At 50.9% G+C, this 19,462-nt stretch overlaps 7 protein-coding genes and 1 non-coding gene across 8 annotated transcripts; 6 read left to right on the forward strand and 2 right to left on the reverse strand.

Moving 5' to 3' along the window:
* Positions 1 to 246: 246 nt before the first annotated feature.
* PPZ1 (serine/threonine-protein phosphatase) lies at positions 247 to 1,884 on the forward strand (the record flags this gene model as incomplete). Its single annotated transcript, XM_076681804.1, has 1 exon — positions 247 to 1,884. One exon carries the CDS (start codon positions 247 to 249, stop codon positions 1,882 to 1,884), a length of 1,638 nt encoding a protein of 545 aa, XP_076543761.1.
* A 1,528-nt stretch (positions 1,885 to 3,412) lies between these two features.
* Positions 3,413 to 4,358, forward strand: TRVA0_001S03224. Its single transcript, XR_013062046.1, has 2 exons — positions 3,413 to 3,928; positions 3,980 to 4,358. It is a non-coding gene; the product is annotated as an uncharacterized misc_RNA (transcript).
* Positions 4,359 to 5,558: 1,200 nt separating this feature from the next.
* TRVA0_001S03246 (uncharacterized protein) lies at positions 5,559 to 6,896 on the forward strand (the record flags this gene model as incomplete). Its single annotated transcript, XM_076681805.1, has 1 exon — positions 5,559 to 6,896. The coding sequence occupies one exon, from the start codon at positions 5,559 to 5,561 to the stop codon at positions 6,894 to 6,896; it is 1,338 nt and encodes a 445-aa protein (XP_076543762.1).
* A 1,153-nt stretch (positions 6,897 to 8,049) lies between these two features.
* SAC3 (Sac3p) lies at positions 8,050 to 11,493 on the reverse strand (the record flags this gene model as incomplete). The annotated part of the gene is made up of 1 exon (XM_076681806.1): positions 8,050 to 11,493. The coding sequence occupies one exon, from the start codon at positions 11,491 to 11,493 to the stop codon at positions 8,050 to 8,052; it is 3,444 nt and encodes a 1,147-aa protein (XP_076543763.1).
* A 220-nt stretch (positions 11,494 to 11,713) lies between these two features.
* On the forward strand, positions 11,714 to 12,649 carry TRVA0_001S03290 (NAD(P)-dependent oxidoreductase; the record flags this gene model as incomplete). The annotated part of the gene is made up of 1 exon (XM_076681807.1): positions 11,714 to 12,649. One exon carries the CDS (start codon positions 11,714 to 11,716, stop codon positions 12,647 to 12,649), a length of 936 nt encoding a protein of 311 aa, XP_076543764.1.
* A 949-nt stretch (positions 12,650 to 13,598) lies between these two features.
* Positions 13,599 to 14,705, forward strand: TRVA0_001S03312 (uncharacterized protein; the record flags this gene model as incomplete). Its single annotated transcript, XM_076681808.1, has 1 exon — positions 13,599 to 14,705. The coding sequence occupies one exon, from the start codon at positions 13,599 to 13,601 to the stop codon at positions 14,703 to 14,705; it is 1,107 nt and encodes a 368-aa protein (XP_076543765.1).
* A 1,515-nt stretch (positions 14,706 to 16,220) lies between these two features.
* On the forward strand, positions 16,221 to 17,879 carry TRVA0_001S03334 (G-protein coupled receptor; the record flags this gene model as incomplete). Its single annotated transcript, XM_076681809.1, has 1 exon — positions 16,221 to 17,879. One exon carries the CDS (start codon positions 16,221 to 16,223, stop codon positions 17,877 to 17,879), a length of 1,659 nt encoding a protein of 552 aa, XP_076543766.1.
* A 303-nt stretch (positions 17,880 to 18,182) lies between these two features.
* Positions 18,183 to 19,040, reverse strand: RKM5 (S-adenosylmethionine-dependent methyltransferase; the record flags this gene model as incomplete). The annotated part of the gene is made up of 1 exon (XM_076681810.1): positions 18,183 to 19,040. The coding sequence occupies one exon, from the start codon at positions 19,038 to 19,040 to the stop codon at positions 18,183 to 18,185; it is 858 nt and encodes a 285-aa protein (XP_076543767.1).
* Positions 19,041 to 19,462: the final 422 nt, after the last annotated feature.

Here is a 19,462-nt window from a genome sequence, read left to right on the forward strand (position 1 = left end):
CAGGCAGTTGGGATTTTATTTTCTTTGGGCAGCCCAACCGCCAAAGGATTCTTTATCATCACGTAGTCTGCGGGTACCGAACGCAACCAAGGAGAGCAGTTCGGGCTGAGTAGCGAGAGTAACGAGGCGTAGTTTGTGTGTTTTGGACTATATTTTAATAGGTGTTGACTGGATTTGGCTAGAGGACCCATTTTGCGCCGTATACCCTTCAATGACGAAGCCGAGTAGTGGGAAGACACATCAATAATGGGTAACAGCTCGTCCAAATCCAAAGGCAATGAGAACTTCAAGCAGTACCCGTCCTTCAGCCGGACCGACACCCAGGGGTCCACGCGGTCCGCGCGGTCCTTGCGCTCGCGGATCTCCGTGAGCAGCGACCACGGGTCGTTCAAGTCGGCACTCGAGAGCACCCTGCCGGATGAGCCACACCAACATGAAGACCACCCGGAGGCAGAAGGGTACCCGTTCCCGGAGGTTGCCAATAACAGCGAGCTGCCGCGCTCGATGCAGCAGGTGAACCCCAAGGATCCCATCCTCATTCGGCGCGACCGAGATGGCAACATTGTGCCGAGCCCTGCGCCCACCCCGACTAGCGGCACCTTTGACATTGACCATTCGAACCATCCCAGGAACATCAGCCACAATGGGTCTTTGCCTAAGCCCGGCACAGGAGACGAGCCGATCAATGGGAGCGTAGACAGCTATGCGACAGCAATGAGCCCAGGAAGGTCCCTGTCGCTGTCGACCGGCGGGTTTCTGACTCCGCCGAACCCCTCGACCCCTGGAGGCGCTTCGCCGCTTGCGGCGAGCCCGGGACGTAGTTCCATATTAAACCCGGCCTCTGTCAATGTCGACGAGATCATTCAGCGGCTGCTGGACGCCGGATATTCGGGCAAAACGACGCGTAGCGTGTGTCTCAAGAACAGCGAGATTGCCACGATTTGCCAGATGGCGCGGGAGATCTTTTTATCTCAGCCGACGCTGCTGGAACTGTCGCCTCCCGTTAAGATTGTCGGTGATGTACATGGCCAGTATGGAGATTTGCTGCGGCTGTTTGATATGTGCGGCTTCCCGCCGGCGGCTAACTATTTGTTCCTCGGGGACTATGTGGATCGCGGGAAGCAGTCGCTCGAGACGATATTGCTGCTTCTATGCTACAAGATCAAGTACCCTGAGAACTTCTTTTTGCTTCGAGGCAACCACGAGTGCGCCAATGTGACACGGGTCTATGGGTTCTACGATGAATGTAAGCGGCGGTGCAACATCAAGACGTGGAAGATATTCATCGATACGTTCAATGCGCTGCCCATTACTGCCGTGGTGGCCCAAAAGATCTTTTGTGTGCATGGAGGGCTCTCTCCGTCGCTCAACAGCATGAACGAGATTCGTAACATTGAGAGGCCTACTGATGTACCTGACTACGGACTACTAAACGATCTACTGTGGTCCGATCCCGCTGATACAGTTAATGAGTGGGAGGATAACGAGCGCGGCGTCAGCTACTGCTTCAGCAAGGTCGCCATCAACCGGTTCCTGTCCAAGTTTGGGTTCGATTTAGTCTGTCGCGCGCACATGGTGGTAGAGGATGGATACGAGTTCTTTAATGAGCGGTCTCTGGTGACGGTGTTTAGCGCGCCCAATTATTGTGGTGAGTTTGACAATTGGGGCGCAGTTATGAGTGTTAGCGAGGAGCTTTTGTGCAGTTTCGAGCTCCTCAAGCCTCTCGACAGTCTTGCACTCAAGCAGGAGATGCGAAAGGGCAAGCAGGCCCGCAAGAACGCCCTTCTCTTGGGCGCCAGCCCGGCCCCTACTCCTTCAGCTACCACCCCGGCTGCCGCTCCTCCACCCACTCCGCAATCCATTACCCAATTAGCCGCCAATTAACCACTCCGATTAACGAAATTCATGAATGCCATCCGCCATACAATTATCCAACCAATTACAACCGTCCAACCAATTACAACCATCCAACCAATTACAACGGTACATCACGAATCATGAATCATGAATCATGAAAATCAACGCATTTTAATGTTTTTATTATACCCCCCGTTAGTGTTGTTGGTACAGCACCTGGCACACCTCGGATAACGGCAGGTCCCACACCCCGTCAGAGTGACTGAACAGGTACCTCCCGGCCTCCTCCCGCGACACGACCTTAGCATTAGAGTCTGTAATCGTTTCCAATGAATCCAGAGGGCGCGTCAGCACCTCGACGTTATATCTGGCCAGAGCCACGTATATGTAGCACACAAGCACAATTAAAAACGACGGTAGCGCCAGACTCCACCATCGCGACGGGTAGTAGTAAATCTGGATCCCTTCGAGCCACCGCTTGGGCAGAAAAGACCATACAAGGTATACGGCCGCTACGACTATAGAGCCCACGTAGAGCGCAAACCCAAAGTACTCCGTTTGCGGTGGCACGGCGCTCCCTCCGACAGTCACATCCGACTTCTTCGCCAGCTCGTCTGCCGTAGGCGACGGCGCTTCCTTCACTCCCGTCCGCCTTCTCATTCCCTTCTCTCTCTCTCTTTCCACTACACTCGTTGTGTCGCGATAAACACTCCCAACTTCCTCCGCGAAGCGGAGCTCGAGGGCTGGCCCTCGAATACACTCCATTTCTAGTACTATCTAGTGTAACTGGGGGGACCAGTCCCCCCAGACCCCCCTGGAGCTCTGCTTCGCGGAGGATAAGAGCTGTCAATTACACGGATGCCATCGCGACAGGAGGAAACACGCGCGACATACAAACAAAAGTGAATTAACGTTATTTCAAGTAAATTCTAAGCGGGCCCGCAGCCGGCTCGCTACTTAGCTAGCCACGGGGAGCTCGAGGGCCCCTGGCAGAGCATTATGTGATGACTGCACTATATCGAGTTTGATAGTTGCAGTATGCTAGAGCTCTTTTTGACGGTTACGTGGGTTAGTTTGAATTGAGCCTGATAACGTAGACAAGCCGAATCCACGCTGTTAGCTCAATTAATCGGGTCCTTCTCAATGAAATTCAAAAAAAACAGGCCATATGCTCCTGGATTTATCCATTTTTTGATGTGAATGAAGGTATCCTTGTGGGTGTCTAACACTTATCGACTCCCATGTATCATTTACACTTTATATCGCGTTACGCGTGATAATACTGCGACAAAATATTCCGCATACAGTATTAGTTATCGAAACTTTTGTCTTCGATTGAAATCAATTTGGTTGGTTTCCTTTTACATGCATAGGTCTGCCTGCTGTGGAGTTTAATCTTCTTAGACACCACCTCATTTTTGCCCCTTGCTTGGGGCCTTACCTTGTTGAGTTTCACCGTACCGGTAGTACAGTTGCCTGACCTATAAAACTTCACTTAGTGGTACCAGGTACAGTGTATAATATTATGTGTTCAAAGCTTTTTAGACATATGCTAGTGGCTGTAATCGCATTATAAATTGAGCTGGTGTGAACCTTTTTGAGCTTTTTGTAACCACACCCCCATTCAAATATATATTCATCACAACTGATGACGTTGTCTAATGATGAACAGGAGTTAATTGACATTGAAATTTTCAAAAGATTTTGGTTCGATGTATATAAAGGAGATGTCAGTCCAATAAACAGCCTCAGCGAGCTGATGAAATTGCTCAATTTGTGTCCAGACAATATTTTGACTTTACTCTTTTCAAACTGTTCTATGAGGAGATAGAAAGTTACGTTTTGCCGTGTATTATTCTTTCAAGGAACTTCGCACCAGCTGGTGACCGGAGTCGCAGTCTCACGGTCGATTTATTTGATTTTGGCTTTAAGGACATGGAGGAGCCCGAAAGCAAAGAGTCTTTCAGCAGTAGGATGTTACGCCTTTATCGCCCATTGTTCGCAAAGGTTGAGAAAACCGACGACCAGAAGAAAGATTTTGTCAGACGTATAATTTATTCCGCTATACAAGGTAAGTCTGGGATCGAGATTGATTGGATAATATGCTAACCACCACAATTAGAGGCCGAAGAATATTGTACCTCCGTCCGCGATATCACCGGCCCTATTATACGAGATTAGCTTCGAAGACTATACAGCAGCGCCTTCATAAAAGCATTGTCTATCGACGCACGGAGTTTACCATGCCATAACCAACAGCTCATAACCAACGGACCAAGAATCATATAGATCACGTTGGGCTTGCGATATCACCATACTTTTGAGCAACGTTTCAGGTGCTGTATAAACGCGATCGCAGGGTGTACCGTATATGGTTCGCATGAGAGCACGGATGGAGAGTTGAGGAGTTAAAAAGAATTCATCGTATGGTACTCTGAAATATTTAATCTCTAAAGCATAATTGAAACATGTGCCTGTCAAATTCCTACGTGTATAAAGTTAACGAATTATAAAGCCGCACGAGCCGCACCGACCTGAGACATATATTACGAGCCGCATGATGTCTGAGACTTGGTCATGAGCCGCATCTTGCGCGGCTGTCTAATGATAGAGGTTGGAAAAAAAAGGAGCCCCAAAAGGTCGTCACCGTGGCGAGAGCTGTATAAACGAAAGCGAATTGCTAAGACAACAAAATCCTCCGCGAAGCGGAGCCCCAGGGGGGTTTGGGGGGACTGGTCCCCCCAATTACACTACATAGCATTGGTGGATTCGAGAGCCAATCCTCGAGCTCTCGTGATTCCGCTTACGTGGAGGCTAGAGCTGTCATTTTGTGGCGCTAGCTAGCTAGGGGGTTGGTTGATAAGCAGCGTGTTTGAGTGTGGTTTAGGGTAGACCACAGACACACACACAAGGGGGTGGCTATCATCTGGTGATAACGGACCCCGAGCCCATTGGTTCCCACTTCTACTACAGTACAGTGTACTACAAGATCCAGGAGTTCAAAACACTTACAATGGCTCGGTATTCTAGAAATAGAATGTACATGCTCCGCCCAGTCACCGAGCCCCGTAGTCAACCTACTCTTGAGACTGGGAGAGAGACCGGCCAATGGAAAGGCGCAGAATTTCGGTCACAAGATGGTGGAAAGATCCACTGTCTCAGGGGGGTGAGCCCGACGATGTGGCGTTCCATTTTGGGCCGTCGGCCAAGGACCACGCGCGCGCACGCGCGCTACATACCACACGACCGCGACACGCTGTGTGTGTTAATAGACGTAGAATGACGACGGCACGAGGGGGCCTGGGCCCAAAAAAAAGTCGTTTTAATATGGAGCGCGAGGCATGCGAGTGGGATTCCATGCGTGGAGGGTGCCAATTGGGCGCCCTGCAGAACAAACAACAACTCCCGGACGGCTCTGCCGTGGGTATGCGCGCGCGCGCGCAGCGGTAGGGTCCCTGGGCCGTGGGTTGGGTTGAGGCAAAGGCCCCGCGCGTGCGCCCGCTTTGGGAGCTGATAGTGGCTTATATAAGCCCGGATCGGCAAGATGGGGGTGCCGAGTGGGCCCAGTCGTTATCTTTTATAAATAGTGTTGATAGGAACCTGCGTTAGACCCATAAAAGAACCCATAGAGACCCTCCCGCCCAGCTGTTTCCCCCTTTCCAAGTTTTGTGGTGAGATATGCTTGAGAATAGACGATTAGCATGATTATTACGCATGACCATCGAGGGAGGCCGTTGTCACCGGCCATGGCGGACCTGCTATCGGCCACGGTGATCCCGCGAAGAAAGAAGAATAGGACAAGGAAGGAGGAAAGCTCGATAAGCGCCGGAAGCCCCAAGTCAGCGACCCTGTTTGCGTCGCTGACTAAACCAATAGACACCCCAAAAGGGTATGGAGCGAATGGTACGGTTCTGTCGTCAACCCCGTCGACCTGCTCTTTGGCGTCTTCGGTGTCCTCCGGGGCGAGCATAACGGACCCGACGACACCGCCGCAGGATTCGGCTATTATGGTGGCTGAAATGAGCGCTATGCATCGAAAAACGCATTCCAGCGATACCGTGACTCCCGAGTTTGGGGCTCAGAGCGTAGCGTCGTCCAATGATGGAGACGGCGAGGATGATTGCGAAGGCGGGTACGAAAGCGACGCGGAAGACGAAGGATCTGCTAAAGAGACTAAACGGGACAACTTCACGTGGTCTTGGATGGAAGATATGTTCAACTCCATGGGCATTTCCCAAGGCGAAACTACCTTAAAGTCGGAAACTGCCCCCGAATGGTTGGAGTACGACTGGTCCGACAACAATTCCGTAGGCTCTAAGACGACGCACTCCCGGACGACGCGTCGCAAACTGGAGATGCCCGAGATGAAGCAGGCCGTCGTAGACCACCCATTGTCCTCCTTCAGCGGGTACGAAGAGGACAATGAGGATAATGACGAAGAAAGGATAGAAAAAGACTGCGATTGCTTCGAAGAGCAGCTCGAGAGCAGCTCCAAAGAGCCCACTAAAAAGTCGTTTGTCTCTACGTTTGCCAAGTCGCTCAAGAAAGTCGCCAGTTCGTTCAGCATGTCGCAGGAGAAGATATACTCGTCGCAGGTGTTCACCTTCTCTCCGCGGTCGACCGACGAGCCGATCCCATCGCGCATGATGTTTAGTCACGGCGCTGTGCAGTCGCCGCGCCCATCGACGCCGACGACCCCCTCTACGGCCCCACGCAAGTCGAAAAAGCCCGTTAACCTCAAGACGTACGCCGTGCAGACGACGCTCATTCCACACCTGCGCCCACGCGAAGTCCGCATGAACCCGGACTTTTACCGCGTCTACGCCGTCGAGACGCTGATGCGACTCAACGGGAAACTCAACCCGGACTTCCAGGGCCGGGCCACCATGATCCTCGAGCCGCGCTCCGACATCAGCGTCGCCTCGCTAGACTCCATTGAGGCAGAGGAGATGTTTGGCATCCGCAAGCGCCTCGACGACGACCGCAAGGACCCCCCAGGCACCCGCTGGGGGGTCATCAATGCATCCGATTTTTACTAACTTTTATTTATTCCCTCCATAGCATTTTATGTATATATACATCACCCTGCATTTTTTTCAAGGCTCAGGGGTAGCCTCCTTTTGATACTGTGGAATTGGATATTCGAGGGCCAGCCCTCGAGCTCCCGTAGTTGGGGGCTCTGCCCCCAGACCCCCCTCCCCGTGAGCACTCTAGGTTCAATTGACTTGGGGGCCAGCCCCCAAACCCCCGTAGCTCTGCTTCGCAGAGGGATTGATGATTTCTCCGCTGCCCCAGGGGGGGTATGTGTGGTCCCCTCAGTTGCGTTCTATTCGAGTTCTAGTTTATATTCGAGCTCCCGTAGCCCCAGCTTCGCGGAGATGTCCTGGTCAATTGGTTATACTCTACAAACTTTTATAGGAAGAAATGGATTCCTTAGCGGAGTTTCAGGAGGTGCTTGGAGGAGTTGCCCCATGTTACAAAACAATCACGAGAATTCGTAACAGAGTTGGTGTTGGGACAATTTGTTACAGGTATGTCGCTGATGTCACGACAGTTTGTTACAGGTATGTCGCTGATGTCACGACAGTTTGTTACAGGTATGTCGCTGATGTCACGACAGTTTGTTACAGAAATTTAGTAACTGTGTTTCAATGATTTGTAACAGCTTCCGCTCAGCGACGGCGCCAGAAATACTCCGCGTAGCGGAGCTCCAGGGGGGTTTGGGGGGACTGGTCCCCCCAATTGACCAAAGCGAAGCGATTATTTTCAACGGGCATATTGGAGGGGGACCCAAGGGGGTTTGGGGGAATTGAACTGTACAAAAAAGAATAGAATTAAAAATTATGTGTTCGAACGAAGAAGGTATATCGGTGGTGTTTAGCGGTGTTTTTTGTTTGGCGGGGTGTAGACCTCGTTGCGCTTGAGTTGGGTGGCCTTGCCGTCTGCGTAGGGGGTATTGGAATGCTTGACGACGTTCATGGGCTTAGAGATCTGGGGCCGAGACGAGTTTTGCTTGCTGCTGGAGCCTCCCATTGTGGTATTTTTGTGGTGATATGGACGAGTTCAATCGCGTTGGACTGGAGGTTATTTATAATGGAGAATGAGGATGGGTGCCTCATTTGGCAGATTCGACAGCTGTATGACAGTATAGGTAGGAATGCATGAATAAATAAATTAATACAATAATATACATCACTTCTTGGCCCGTTTCGACAGTACACCCGCCACGAGCTTGTTGAGATCCAGAATGCTCTGTGGAATGGGCGAGGAGGCCAGAGACTCGTCAATTGAGCACGACGAAACAGTACGCCGGATCGACCTCTTGCGCTTCTGGGCTTCCTCCTCGTCAGGTCGCCGGTCCGCCTTGCCAAAGTATTGGAGCGAGCTGTATCGCCGCATGTCCTCAAACCGCTTCTGTTCCGCCATCTGCTGCTGGCTCCGTAGGACCTCCTGCTCTTTGCGACGCCGCATCTTCGCAGCCCGTTCCTGCTCGGCAAGAATATCGTCTCTCTCGCGCTGGCCCCGCGCCGAGTAGGTCGCGTCGAACGTGCCCGAGAGCTGCCTTACGGCCGTCTCCAAGTTGACCTGTGCGTCCCCACCACCGGCGCCGCAGAACACGACCGGCACGTCGTACTGGGCGACCTGTAATCCCGCATATACAGCGGCCTCGTCAAGTGATCCGAGATAGAGCAGCATCACCGAGAGACGGAACCTGCTCTCAGGGGTAATTCGCTGCATGATCTCGCGCAATCGCTCATAATCGACCGACAGGTCGTTAATTCCGCACTCAAAGATGACTCCACCCACTACCCGAAAGGTTTCCGGATCGTTTTCGAGGTTTGATACGGTGAGTTGCGTGCCATTGCGCTCAATGGTGGATTCGTACCGCCCACGGGGGCTCAGTTCGAGCCGGAACTTGGTGCGCATCCACTTGCCGGTCGTAGACTCCCAGTCTTCACAGAAGATGGTGTACTTCACCTGACGATCGAACATACGGTTCTTTTTGAAAGCCTGTTCCAGGGGTGGCAAGGCGATCTCTGCGAGATCGAGTGGCGTCCACACCTGGCGGGCAGAGTTCGATACGGCCTGGATCTGGGCCACCTGCGAGTCTTCGCCCCTGTACAGGCCCTCGTTGAGACGCTTTTTGCTTCCTTTGCGCGATACACGTCGCCGGACTACGGCGCGGCCCAGCTCGGCGGTGACGCTGTTGACTTCATCCAGGCGGCGCTTCTTCTCATCGGCAATGTCCTTGGCGCGCAATGCGGCTTGTTTGAACCGGTGGATAGCAGAGGACCACACGCGGCGCCGGTCAAGGGCCCGGGCGTAGGAGTAGGCGACCTGGTGAATGACAGTGTCGAGGATTAAGTCCTGATACATGGACACCGCGGTTTCTTCTATCTGCTCCTGGCGGGTCTGTCTTAACGTTTCAATTTCCTTCCATGCTTTGGGGACCGCGGTGGTGCGCAGTTCTTCGTTAACCACGGTTTGGACCAGCTTCTTCATCTGTTCATAGTAGTCAGACTCGGAGAACTGCGGCTTTGGAGGCTCCTTTTTGACGGGAACAATTGGTACGGGGAGCTCTTTCTTGGCCTCCGGGAGAGTCAGAGGCGATGGAGACTGGGTGGGTATTTCAATCTTCGCCGGAGCTTCAGTTGCAATTTTGGAAGCTGTAGGAATGGAAGGAATAGAAGGCTTGGTGAAGTTAAACACAGGAGTAACCGTTCCATTGATCTTTGGTGCTGGTGGCTGAACACTAGGGGCACGGGAGAACGGAGACACTTGCTTACTGGCAGGCTGAGAGGGTGGAATGCTAGCAGGCTGAGAGGGTGGAGCGCTGGCAAATGGACTCCCGCCAAAAACCTTGGGCTGAATGGGCTCAGGCTTGAATAGCGTCTCTCTATTAGTTGTCGTAATGGATTTGGCAAACTCGAAAACACCCCCTGAAATACCCGAAGATGAATCGTGTTTAATAATATCACATAGGGTCTTTCCCTCCAACTTATTGTCAATATAGCGCGTAAAAGGTTGCGGCTTCGGGGCCTGCTCAGCAACCACTTTATCATCATAAGCGGTGATCTCCACCGTAGCAACCCCCTGATCTCCTCGGGTCACGGGCATCTTGTAGTACTCGCAAAATTCCTGAGTATCATCGTCACTGTCAAACCCGAGCATCTCTGTGAGTCTGCTCAACAAGTACGGCTTACCTCTCGCATGACACGCCCGAGCCAGCGACTTGACCGCCAACAATCGTACATCATTGAAACTCGACTCGAGCAAGCACGCCATAAGGAAAGTAACGTCCTTGTCCTCTCTAATTATCTTGAAATAGACCGAGAAGAAGTTGGCACAGTTCTCCGTGTACGCTATGCGTCTCTGGAACTGGGGATTGAAGTTGTTCTGCTGGATAAGCATGCGTAATCTCAGGGCCATTTGCACCCACTTATTGAACACAATGCTCTTGGGCAAGTCCTGGACCTGGCGCTCTATTTCAGGGTCCCGCAAGTGCGACAGCAGCTGGTATGCTCGCATCTCACCTTCGCGAGACGAGTCTTCGAGTCCCAGGCGCCTTCTCTCGGCGTAAAACTCCGTCAGTGTTTGAAGCGTCTTGTTGAACTGTTCGAGCTCCTGCTGCTTGGAGTACTCTTGGCCCGAGCCCGCCATTACGTGGAGGCACACCAAATGAATTCGCGCAATGATCTCGTTGCACTCTACGGCCTCCTGACCAGCGTAGTTCTGGTACGTGAAATCCTGCCGGATCGACCGTGTTCTGTCCCACAAAAAAGAGTGACTCGAAGGCAATTGAGGGACGCCCTTTTCTATCAGGTAGTCGAGAGTCCGTCTCAAGGTTTGTGGCGGTCGAACATCCGAAGGTAGAGGTGGAGGCTGACCCGCAGCAGGTCGCGAGAAAGCCTTGACCGCCGTGCGTTCCGTGACCTTCCCCGTCGCAGGATCCTTCTCCATCTGCTTGACATTGTTCTCGTATATTCGTCTGACACGCTCGAACAGCGGACACATCGTAACACACGATCCACGGAACACAATTGCATTTTTGAGGTCCTTCCGCACGTCTAGCCGATCTACGAGCCCTTTGGTTTCCATCTGTTGCCGCTCATTCTCTCGCATTGCCTGCAATTCTTCGTACTGGGCCTGGAGATTCGAGCCATTGTACTTCGCCACGACCTCGCCCATGCGAGCCTGGTTCGCAGTGTCCCAGGGATCAGCCCCGGCCGTCACTTCGAACACTGAAGTCTGCCTCCCCGATAGGTATACAGGGAGAGGTCGGTCGGGGATCCGCCTGGGCTTCCACCCTGATGGAGTCGGCTCTAGGCCCTCCACACTCACAAGCTGCTTTGTCTTCTGGAAGTGGTTCACCTTGGAGAACCGTGGATTATTATCCCCAAGAGGCTTCTGGCTCTCCCCAAACGGCTTCTGGTCTTTTGTGTCCTTCTGGTCCGGTCTGTTGGAGTTGCGTTTAAATGGCGGCCTGTACGAGCCGCCACGGCTTCCCCGACCGCGTCCGCCGCCTCTGGCCCCTCGGCCGCCACTGGTGAGTCTCTGGGGCGCCTCTGAGGACGGGGTGCCGAAAGCAGATTGGGCCTTATGGCCCACTGCTGAGCCCGGCGTTTGACCGAACATCAAAATTTAAGGCACCAAATTCAACCAATTTTACTAAGCAGCAATTTCCACCAAAAAATCCAGCAAATCTGCTTAGCTGCTTGAGTTTTGGTTCCAAAATTCAGCAAAACGTCTGTTGATCTCAATGGTTGGTTGGTGATCGGAATTTTAGGTGGTCGTCGGGTTGGGATGATGATGTCCGGTCGCTTCCCCCCCATAGTTAGTACTGCGTGGAGTAAACATGGAGAAAGAGCAGATTGGGTTCATTGGCCTCGGGGCTATGGGCATTGAAATGTCCGTTCATTTACAAAACCATTTGAGCAGTCATGGGCTGAAAGATCTGCTATTCTACAACCGCACCGCGGAGAAAGGGAAGCCTTTGGAGGCAGTGGGCGGGGTACTTTGCACCATCGAGGAGATTGCCCAGAAATGCTCTATTATCTTCACTATGCTCGCAAATGATACCGCTGTCCGCGAGGTGGTAGAGAAGCTAATTGAGTCCGCGAGAGATGGTGGGAAGTTGATTATAGACTGCTCGACAGTGCACCCGAACACCGCGACTCAATTAAGTCAATTGATTAGTAATTCAGGAAATACCTACCTAGCGAGCCCCGTGTTTGGCCTGAAAGCAGTAGCGAAAGCGGCGAACCTAGTGTTTGTCATGGCCGGCGACCAGTCGCAAATTGAGCGCGTGAGATCTCTCATTGTGGGCGTCATGGGTAAGTCTATCATGAACCTTGGCACAGACCACGCCAAGGCACTGGCCTTGAAGATCACTGGCAACTCATTTATTCTGGGTATGGTCGAGCTCATCAGCGAGACTCAGGTGCTTGGTGAAAATCTGGGGCTAGGGCTGGACACAATTGCCGATTGGGCTGGGCAGTGGGGCGGTCCTACTATGGGTATGTACTTTGGTAAGAGCCGGGATGGGATGTATGTACCCGACAAGGGCGAGGTTCCAGGGTTTAGTGTTGACAATGCCCTTAAGGATGTCAATCATGGCATTGATCTGGCCGAGCGGACGAACTCGGAGGTCCCGGTTCTGCGTCAGATGAAGCGCAATTTGACTGAGGTGAGAGAGTCGAAGGGTAACTTGGACGTCGGGGCTGTCTATGGTTTGCTGCGTGAAAAGTCTGGCCATGAATTCGAGAATGACGCTGTTAAGAAGCGGTCTTAACTTTATTATATAATTTTTTGTATTGCCGTATATATTACAGTATATCTAAATTTCAACGCACTTTTACCGTCTATCCCGTAGTTGTTACGAAGGGTCTGTCAAGAATTGATAAGTGAACATTATCCACCTAATAAGGAAAAACACTTGCATCGACATTTCCTCAGTCAAAATTAAACCAAAATCCAGGAAATGTTACCCGGATCAACAATTGAATAACGTACTTCAAGAAATACTCTTCTTGGTCATCACTTGGTTGGGTGATGACGTCTCGGGCTTCTTCTTGCCATGGTACTTTACCGGATATTCTTTACTCAGAAAAAAACAATAATCAGCTTCACGTAATTTTAACCGAATCAGTTGCTCTGATTCATTCTAACTTCTTTCTATGAGAAGAACATACCACAGACCCTGTACTACCTAGAGTACCGGCAATACCTGGAGTGCATTACCATAATGATTTCATTTACTTGGGAATGACAAGATACACCTTAAGCTGGAGAATAGCCATTAGATATATATGCTAATTCAATCGCTCACTTAGAGCAGTTAAAGAATGACGGTAATGATAACTGTCTTAGATCCCTCTCAGGTACCAGGAACCCGGTGCTGCAAATCGCGTCACACACGCGTCTTTTTGCCTACCATTTGACTAAATACCCATCCAAACATAGTACCAAAGGTACTTAAGTGGAGAACCTTGCGATGTGCTCACTAATGACGACTGCCAAGATAATATTGTAAGTTCGTGGGTTGTGGGAAGACAATCGTTCCAATGTCACAAACCCGGAGCGGCTAAACCGTCGATCAAGGGAAATGGTACGGGGACTGATAGGGATGGCCTTAGAATAACATTTAACAGCGTATTATAAAAGAATGGTTGTTTCCCTAGCTACTTTTTTGATACATCAATTGAGTAACTGACATCTGTTGACACCAATTAGTAATAAAGATGAAGTTATCTCGAATAGTCGGCTTGGTCGGGCTCTCACTGTACGCATCTCCAGCATGCGATGGATCCCAGAAGCTGGATGTCGGGGATTGGAGATTCTCTAAAGTAGACAATTCCCACCTCAGCGGCCTGGTCAGCACGATGAAGAAGCACAAAGTCTCCTTGACCTCCGTCATTGAGGATGGCAACCATGCCATGTCCTCTGTGAGCCCTGATTCGTTTTCCAAGGGTGAGCAGAGCTCGCACCTTGCCCAGGCCCTCAAGTTCGCGAGCTCGGATGACTTTGACGACTTTGGAACGGACAAATGGGTCCCCCAGGGCATCTCGTCGACCCAGGACGCCCACGAGAAGGGCGATTGGAACGGCAAAAAGGCGTGGGTGGTCAGTTGGCACAATAAAGACGACACTTCAGTCCGGGTTACATTTATTGACCAGGATACGCATAAGTACCGCCACGTGCTTTTGGTATATCCGACAGCGAAAGACAACTTCAACGTTGTCAAGCTGCACGCTGGCGGCATTGTGTGGTATGGTGATACGCTGTGGGTCGTCGATACGAGCATTGGCGTCCGGGTGTTTGATCTGAGCAATGTCTGGCAGGTTTCAAAGGGCGATGGAGTGGGCAAGTCTGGAGACAAGTGGACCGCCGCGAATTACAAGTATGTGATCCCGCAGAAAGCATACTACAAGATGAGTCCCTCCGGATTCCGGTTTAGCTATGTATCTTTGAATCGAGGCGACAGCCCGGATACCTTGTTATTCGGCGAATACCAGAAAAAGGACAAAGCTGACACCACGCGGCACATCAAGGCTTCGCTCGACTATAACAAGCGAGCTCTCAAGGATTCCAAGCCAGTGTGGGGTTACTGCGTCGGCACGGCGCGCATGCAGGGAGCAGTTCATGCTGGTAGTACGGTGTATCTATCTCAAAGCAATGGTGAGGATCCGGGGAAACTGATTGCTTGGAAGCCTGGCTCAGCCTCCAAATCGATTTTCGCGGCAATGCCGCGAAGCCCGGAGGATCTTTCGTATAACCCGGCAGCGAAGAAGCTGTATACGGTTACGGAGGCTGCTAATCACCGATATGTCCTTACATATAACCTATAGCAGTTTATTATGCTAGGATTTTATATTTTGAGGCTATCAATTGGTCTGCGTGAAGCTGAGTCCTAACTTCCACTTAATAGCAACAGTGAGATGTGTCTACATGTCTCCGTCTCTTCGCTGCAGAGCGATTTCGGCCCTGCTTGCTTCAGCTCCTCAGGCATAGCTCACCATAAGTATTCTTTGTCGATGCAGTGTATATATAGATGATTTTGCAGCCTGGGGCCCTGACCAGACACTTCCATCATCACTATTCCTCTGCAAGGGTTCGTTGCGTAGCTTCTGGTTATTATAGTTGTAGTCTGGTTTCCTGGGGCCAGCCCAGACCCCGTAGCTCCGCTTCGCGGAGGACTACGCAATTGGTCGTATCTTAATCACTGGTAAATGATGCATCCAGTACGCTGGTTGATCAGGAATTGTTTCTTCCCTGTTCTTGGCCGTGCATCAGAAGCGGCGCATCAATTTTGACTAGACAAATAGTTACAGTGTAGTGACCATCGCTGATGATTCTCCCGTATGGAACTACTGCGTGTAGTGCCGCACGAATGCAAGGTGCTGTGCATACAGGGGACATTCGCAGAGCATTGGGCGATATTGCTTGGCAATCGGGGTCTGCGAATGTCCACGCTTAAACTCCACAGAGCCCGGCAAATGTTCTCTACGGACTTAGCGAGGCCCTTTCTGGGCGTTACCTACGTACTACACGTATAACGCGTCGAACCTGTACACAATTCATGAGCGATTTAGCAATCCCGCATATGCCTTTCATTACTACTATAGAATATGCATATGCCATGATCATACCGGTAGTTACCGGCAATGCCGGTACATGAATAGTTGAATGTGCTTTTACCATACTAGGCATTGACTTCAGAGTTAAACGACAAAGAGCAAAAGGCTCTACTGGGAGAAGCTATTAACAAAAGACTTAAACGTTGACCAGTTAGACCGTAGTGGAAACCTGTCCCCGACTTTGCACGGCATTAAAGTTTTGCCGACAATACCAGCCACCACTACCACCTATTGTCAGCCACTTAATCACCAGCTACCTACATAAGCCTCATACATAGATACAGTAGTAGCTCTCAAATATCATTTCAAATATTAAATACAAATAGTGGTACTGTAGCTTATAATAAAATAATGAACCCAGGGGTAGCAGAAGGGGATATGCGGGATACAGGCGGTTAACGCATGTAACGCTAGGCGTTTCAGTGCATGAAAAGCCAAAATGCATGTCAAATGGGATCGAAGGCTCTTCTACGGACATATTTACTTAGGTCCGCATCCCCTTCGCATACCTTTTGTCCTCCATCCCTTAGTATACTTCTCCAAGAGCCTCTCCAACATCTGAGCGAGATCTCACGGTTAGACAAGCCGGTGAAATTGTCTCGTCGACCCTGGTGTGAAACAGTCCTCTCGAGATCCCCCTGGTAAACCTTTTTTCAGGAGGGTTTGAGTGGTTTTTTTCAAAGGCACGATACGACGATTGATCGTTGCTGTATATCACCAGATACCATGTCGGATCTATATGAGATATACCACGACCCGTACACCGAGGCGGTCACGGACTACTCAGACAGCGAGGTCATGGTGCTGCGGCTGCTGGCCATCTCAGCCTCGTGTGTGAGCATTGCGGCCGGACTCGTTGCGTTCTATCTCTATACCAACATGAAGGAAAAGCTGTTCCGGCACCGGCTCATTCTGCTGCTCTTAATCAGTGACTTCCTCAAGGGACTCATCCTGCTATGGTATCCAGCCCGAATTCTTGTGGTGGACTCCGCAGCCCTAAATCGTAACTTCTGCTCCATTGTGGGCTTCTTAACGTCGGTCTTCATTGAGTGTGCAGACATCAATGTCGCAGTCCTGGCCATTCACACGGCTCTACTGGTATTCCGCAAGGATGGGACTACTTCTGAGGCAGGGCTCTACCCGTACAAAAAGTACATTTACGCGTTCAACGTAGTCCTGCCATTAATACTGGCATCCCTGGCATTCATCCATAACGGCCGGGACTCTTATCTGCCGTACGTGACCTGGTGCTACTTGCCAATTCGGCCTGTGTGGTTCCGAATTGTGCTCAGCTGGGCCCTCCGATACGCCATCATGATCGCCATTATCGTCATATACGTCTCGATCTATATCTATGTCAAGAGACAGTACGACCAGGTGGTGCAGAACTTCAGCCTGGCCCAGACCCACATTGACGAGCGGGAATTCCAGAAAGGCATCCGCGGACGGTGGTGGAGGTTCAAACGGTGGCTGAAAAGCGCACTGTCGCACTTACCGGGGTTTGCGTTCCTCGACGAGCAAGCGTACCATTATAGGCGGTACCGTCAGTCCCCAGAAGACCCAAACTCGTTGGATGAAGAAGAATTGCGGCGTGTATCACAGACCAATGCCATTATTGAATTCCAGCGAAACAGCATGATCCAGTTCCAGATGCGACGGTCTCTAATTGAGCGCCAGGTGCGGTCCATCTTCATTTATCCTGCGGCCTATGTGTTCCTATGGGTCTTCCCGCTCATTCTCCAGGGTCTCCAGTTCAAGACAGACCTCGAGAAGAGCAAGGTCCTGTGGATCGCTGCAATTGCTGCGTTCATGCAACCTTTCAATTGTACAGTCGACACTATAGCATTTATGCTACGAGAGACGCCGTGGCGTAACAGCGAAGAGCGTATCTTCACAAGACGCAACTGGCAGCGAATTAAGCATGTTGCGACACTTCAGTTCCTCAGGAGGTCATCTAAGCGTAAGCATTGTGAGCAGAAGCCAGCCACGGCTTCATCAGATTCGCTCGATACTTACGACGACAAGCATCATACACACACCCACGTGCACAGCGAGAGCTCTACTCGTAACAATTCTTGCGGTACGAGTAGCAGTGACCACCGCAAACCATCAACTGCGGGATCACTCCAGCCGGCACCCCTGTTTGCATCTCCATACGCCATGAATCTAACGACAGACCCGTCACAGCTCGCAGAGTTTACCAACTCTGCCGACTCCCCGCCTGGGCCAGTCTCCCCGCTGACTCGATCGGGGTCCACCATGCATATTCACAATGACAACCCCTTCCTGGCCACGACCGCCAGCAGGGTAGTAGTTAATGACCATCATAATGACGCTAACGACGAAAACGACAGAGAGATGGACTTATTAGAGTTCCTTCGATAGCCTGTTTGTATAGACTTAATTATTAATGATTTCTTTCTTCTTCGTGTATTACAACCGGTCTCCGCATAGCGGAGCCCATTAATACTAGTAGCGGAGTGTCTTCGAGGGCCAGCCCTCGAGCTCCCGTAGTTGGGGGCTCTGCCCCCAAACCCCCATATCAATCAGAACTACTGGCTTCTTTATTATATTCGTATATGTAATGAGCTACCTATTTATCCGACTCATATTTTCAGCGAATTCATGCAACGATTCGTGGACACGTTCTTTAGTGGTCCTTTACTGGATTTATAGTCCCTTGGCATATTATATCGTGTTTCGCTTTAGATAGTGTACAGTATAGCCCTCGATCAGCTCTTTGGAGAGCAGCGTGGAAGGCACATTGAATAGTTGAAATCCCTTCTCCACCAATGCGGTTAGAACGCTAGTAAGCACTTCCTCTGCTCTCAATTGTTGCGCAATGAGGATGGATGGTTCTTCTTCTCCGTCTGCCATGGTCTCAGCAACCTTCCACAGAGCGTCGACAAAGAACGGAATAAGGTAGTCGTTGTATATGGTATCGCAGGCAATTATGAGCCCGTTTGAACCTACACTATGGATATACGGATTCAATTGCCCAATCTGCTGTGATGCGTACTCCCAATCGTACTCTATAGTGTGCCATTCGACTGGCGATTCATGCTCTGGCTCTTCCTTCTTCTTCCGCCTTGATTTGACAGTATTCTTCTTTTGTGTCTGGACAATGTTCTGTTCTATATTATATTTGCAGAGCTTAAGGATGTGCTCTTGGTCTGTGGCAAGGTATCTTTTGACCAGAGGTGCTAGAATTGACGCATTGACCCCAGCAATCCCGCATCCAAGCTCGACGACTGTAGTTTCCGAAGATATCAGCGACTTGGCTTTTGAGGTTACAAGCCATTCTGCAAAGAGAGGGGTGACTTTCCACACGACGGCTCCGGTGGTTCCGGCCTCATTTTTGCTGTTGAGAAGCGACAGGCTCTGTTTGATCTCGAGATCGTACCCGGCGACCGGCACTTCGATAATCCCGTCTTTCCGGGTAAGGTATCCCAGGCTGTGCTCTTTTACTTCTCTTCCTACAAACAAGTCGTATACATGTTCATCTACTAGGTCTAGTTCTATGGGCTCGAGATCTAACTCCTCCATCTCTTTCTATCTTTTTTTTCTTTGGCGGAGGATATGGTGATGTCTCCGGTTATGATGAACGCCGACAACTATGATTTAAGACTGATCAAGCCAACCATCAACAGCGACTACGTAGGATATTTGCATATTTTTAACCTGAATTGATAAATAGTTCTGACATGAATTGATATTGACGATATTTTAAATATTTTTGACATGAAATTGGATCAAGCTATAGCGATTCTCAGCCTAATCTCCGCGAAGCGGAGCCACGGGAGCTCGAGGCCCTCGAAGACACTCCACTACTAATATTAATGGGGGACTAGTTCCCCCCAACCCCCCCCCCCCCCTGGGCCTCCGCGTAGCGGAGATCTGATTGATACGGGGGTTTGGGGGCAGAGCCCCCAACTACGGGAGCTCGAGGGCTGGCCCTCGAAGACACG

This window comes from Trichomonascus vanleenenianus, assembly GCF_965637985.1.
Source record: "Trichomonascus vanleenenianus strain CLIB 3782 genome assembly, contig: TRVA0_001S, whole genome shotgun sequence".
NCBI classification, from domain to species: Eukaryota; Fungi; Ascomycota; class Dipodascomycetes; order Dipodascales; family Trichomonascaceae; genus Blastobotrys; species Blastobotrys vanleenenianus.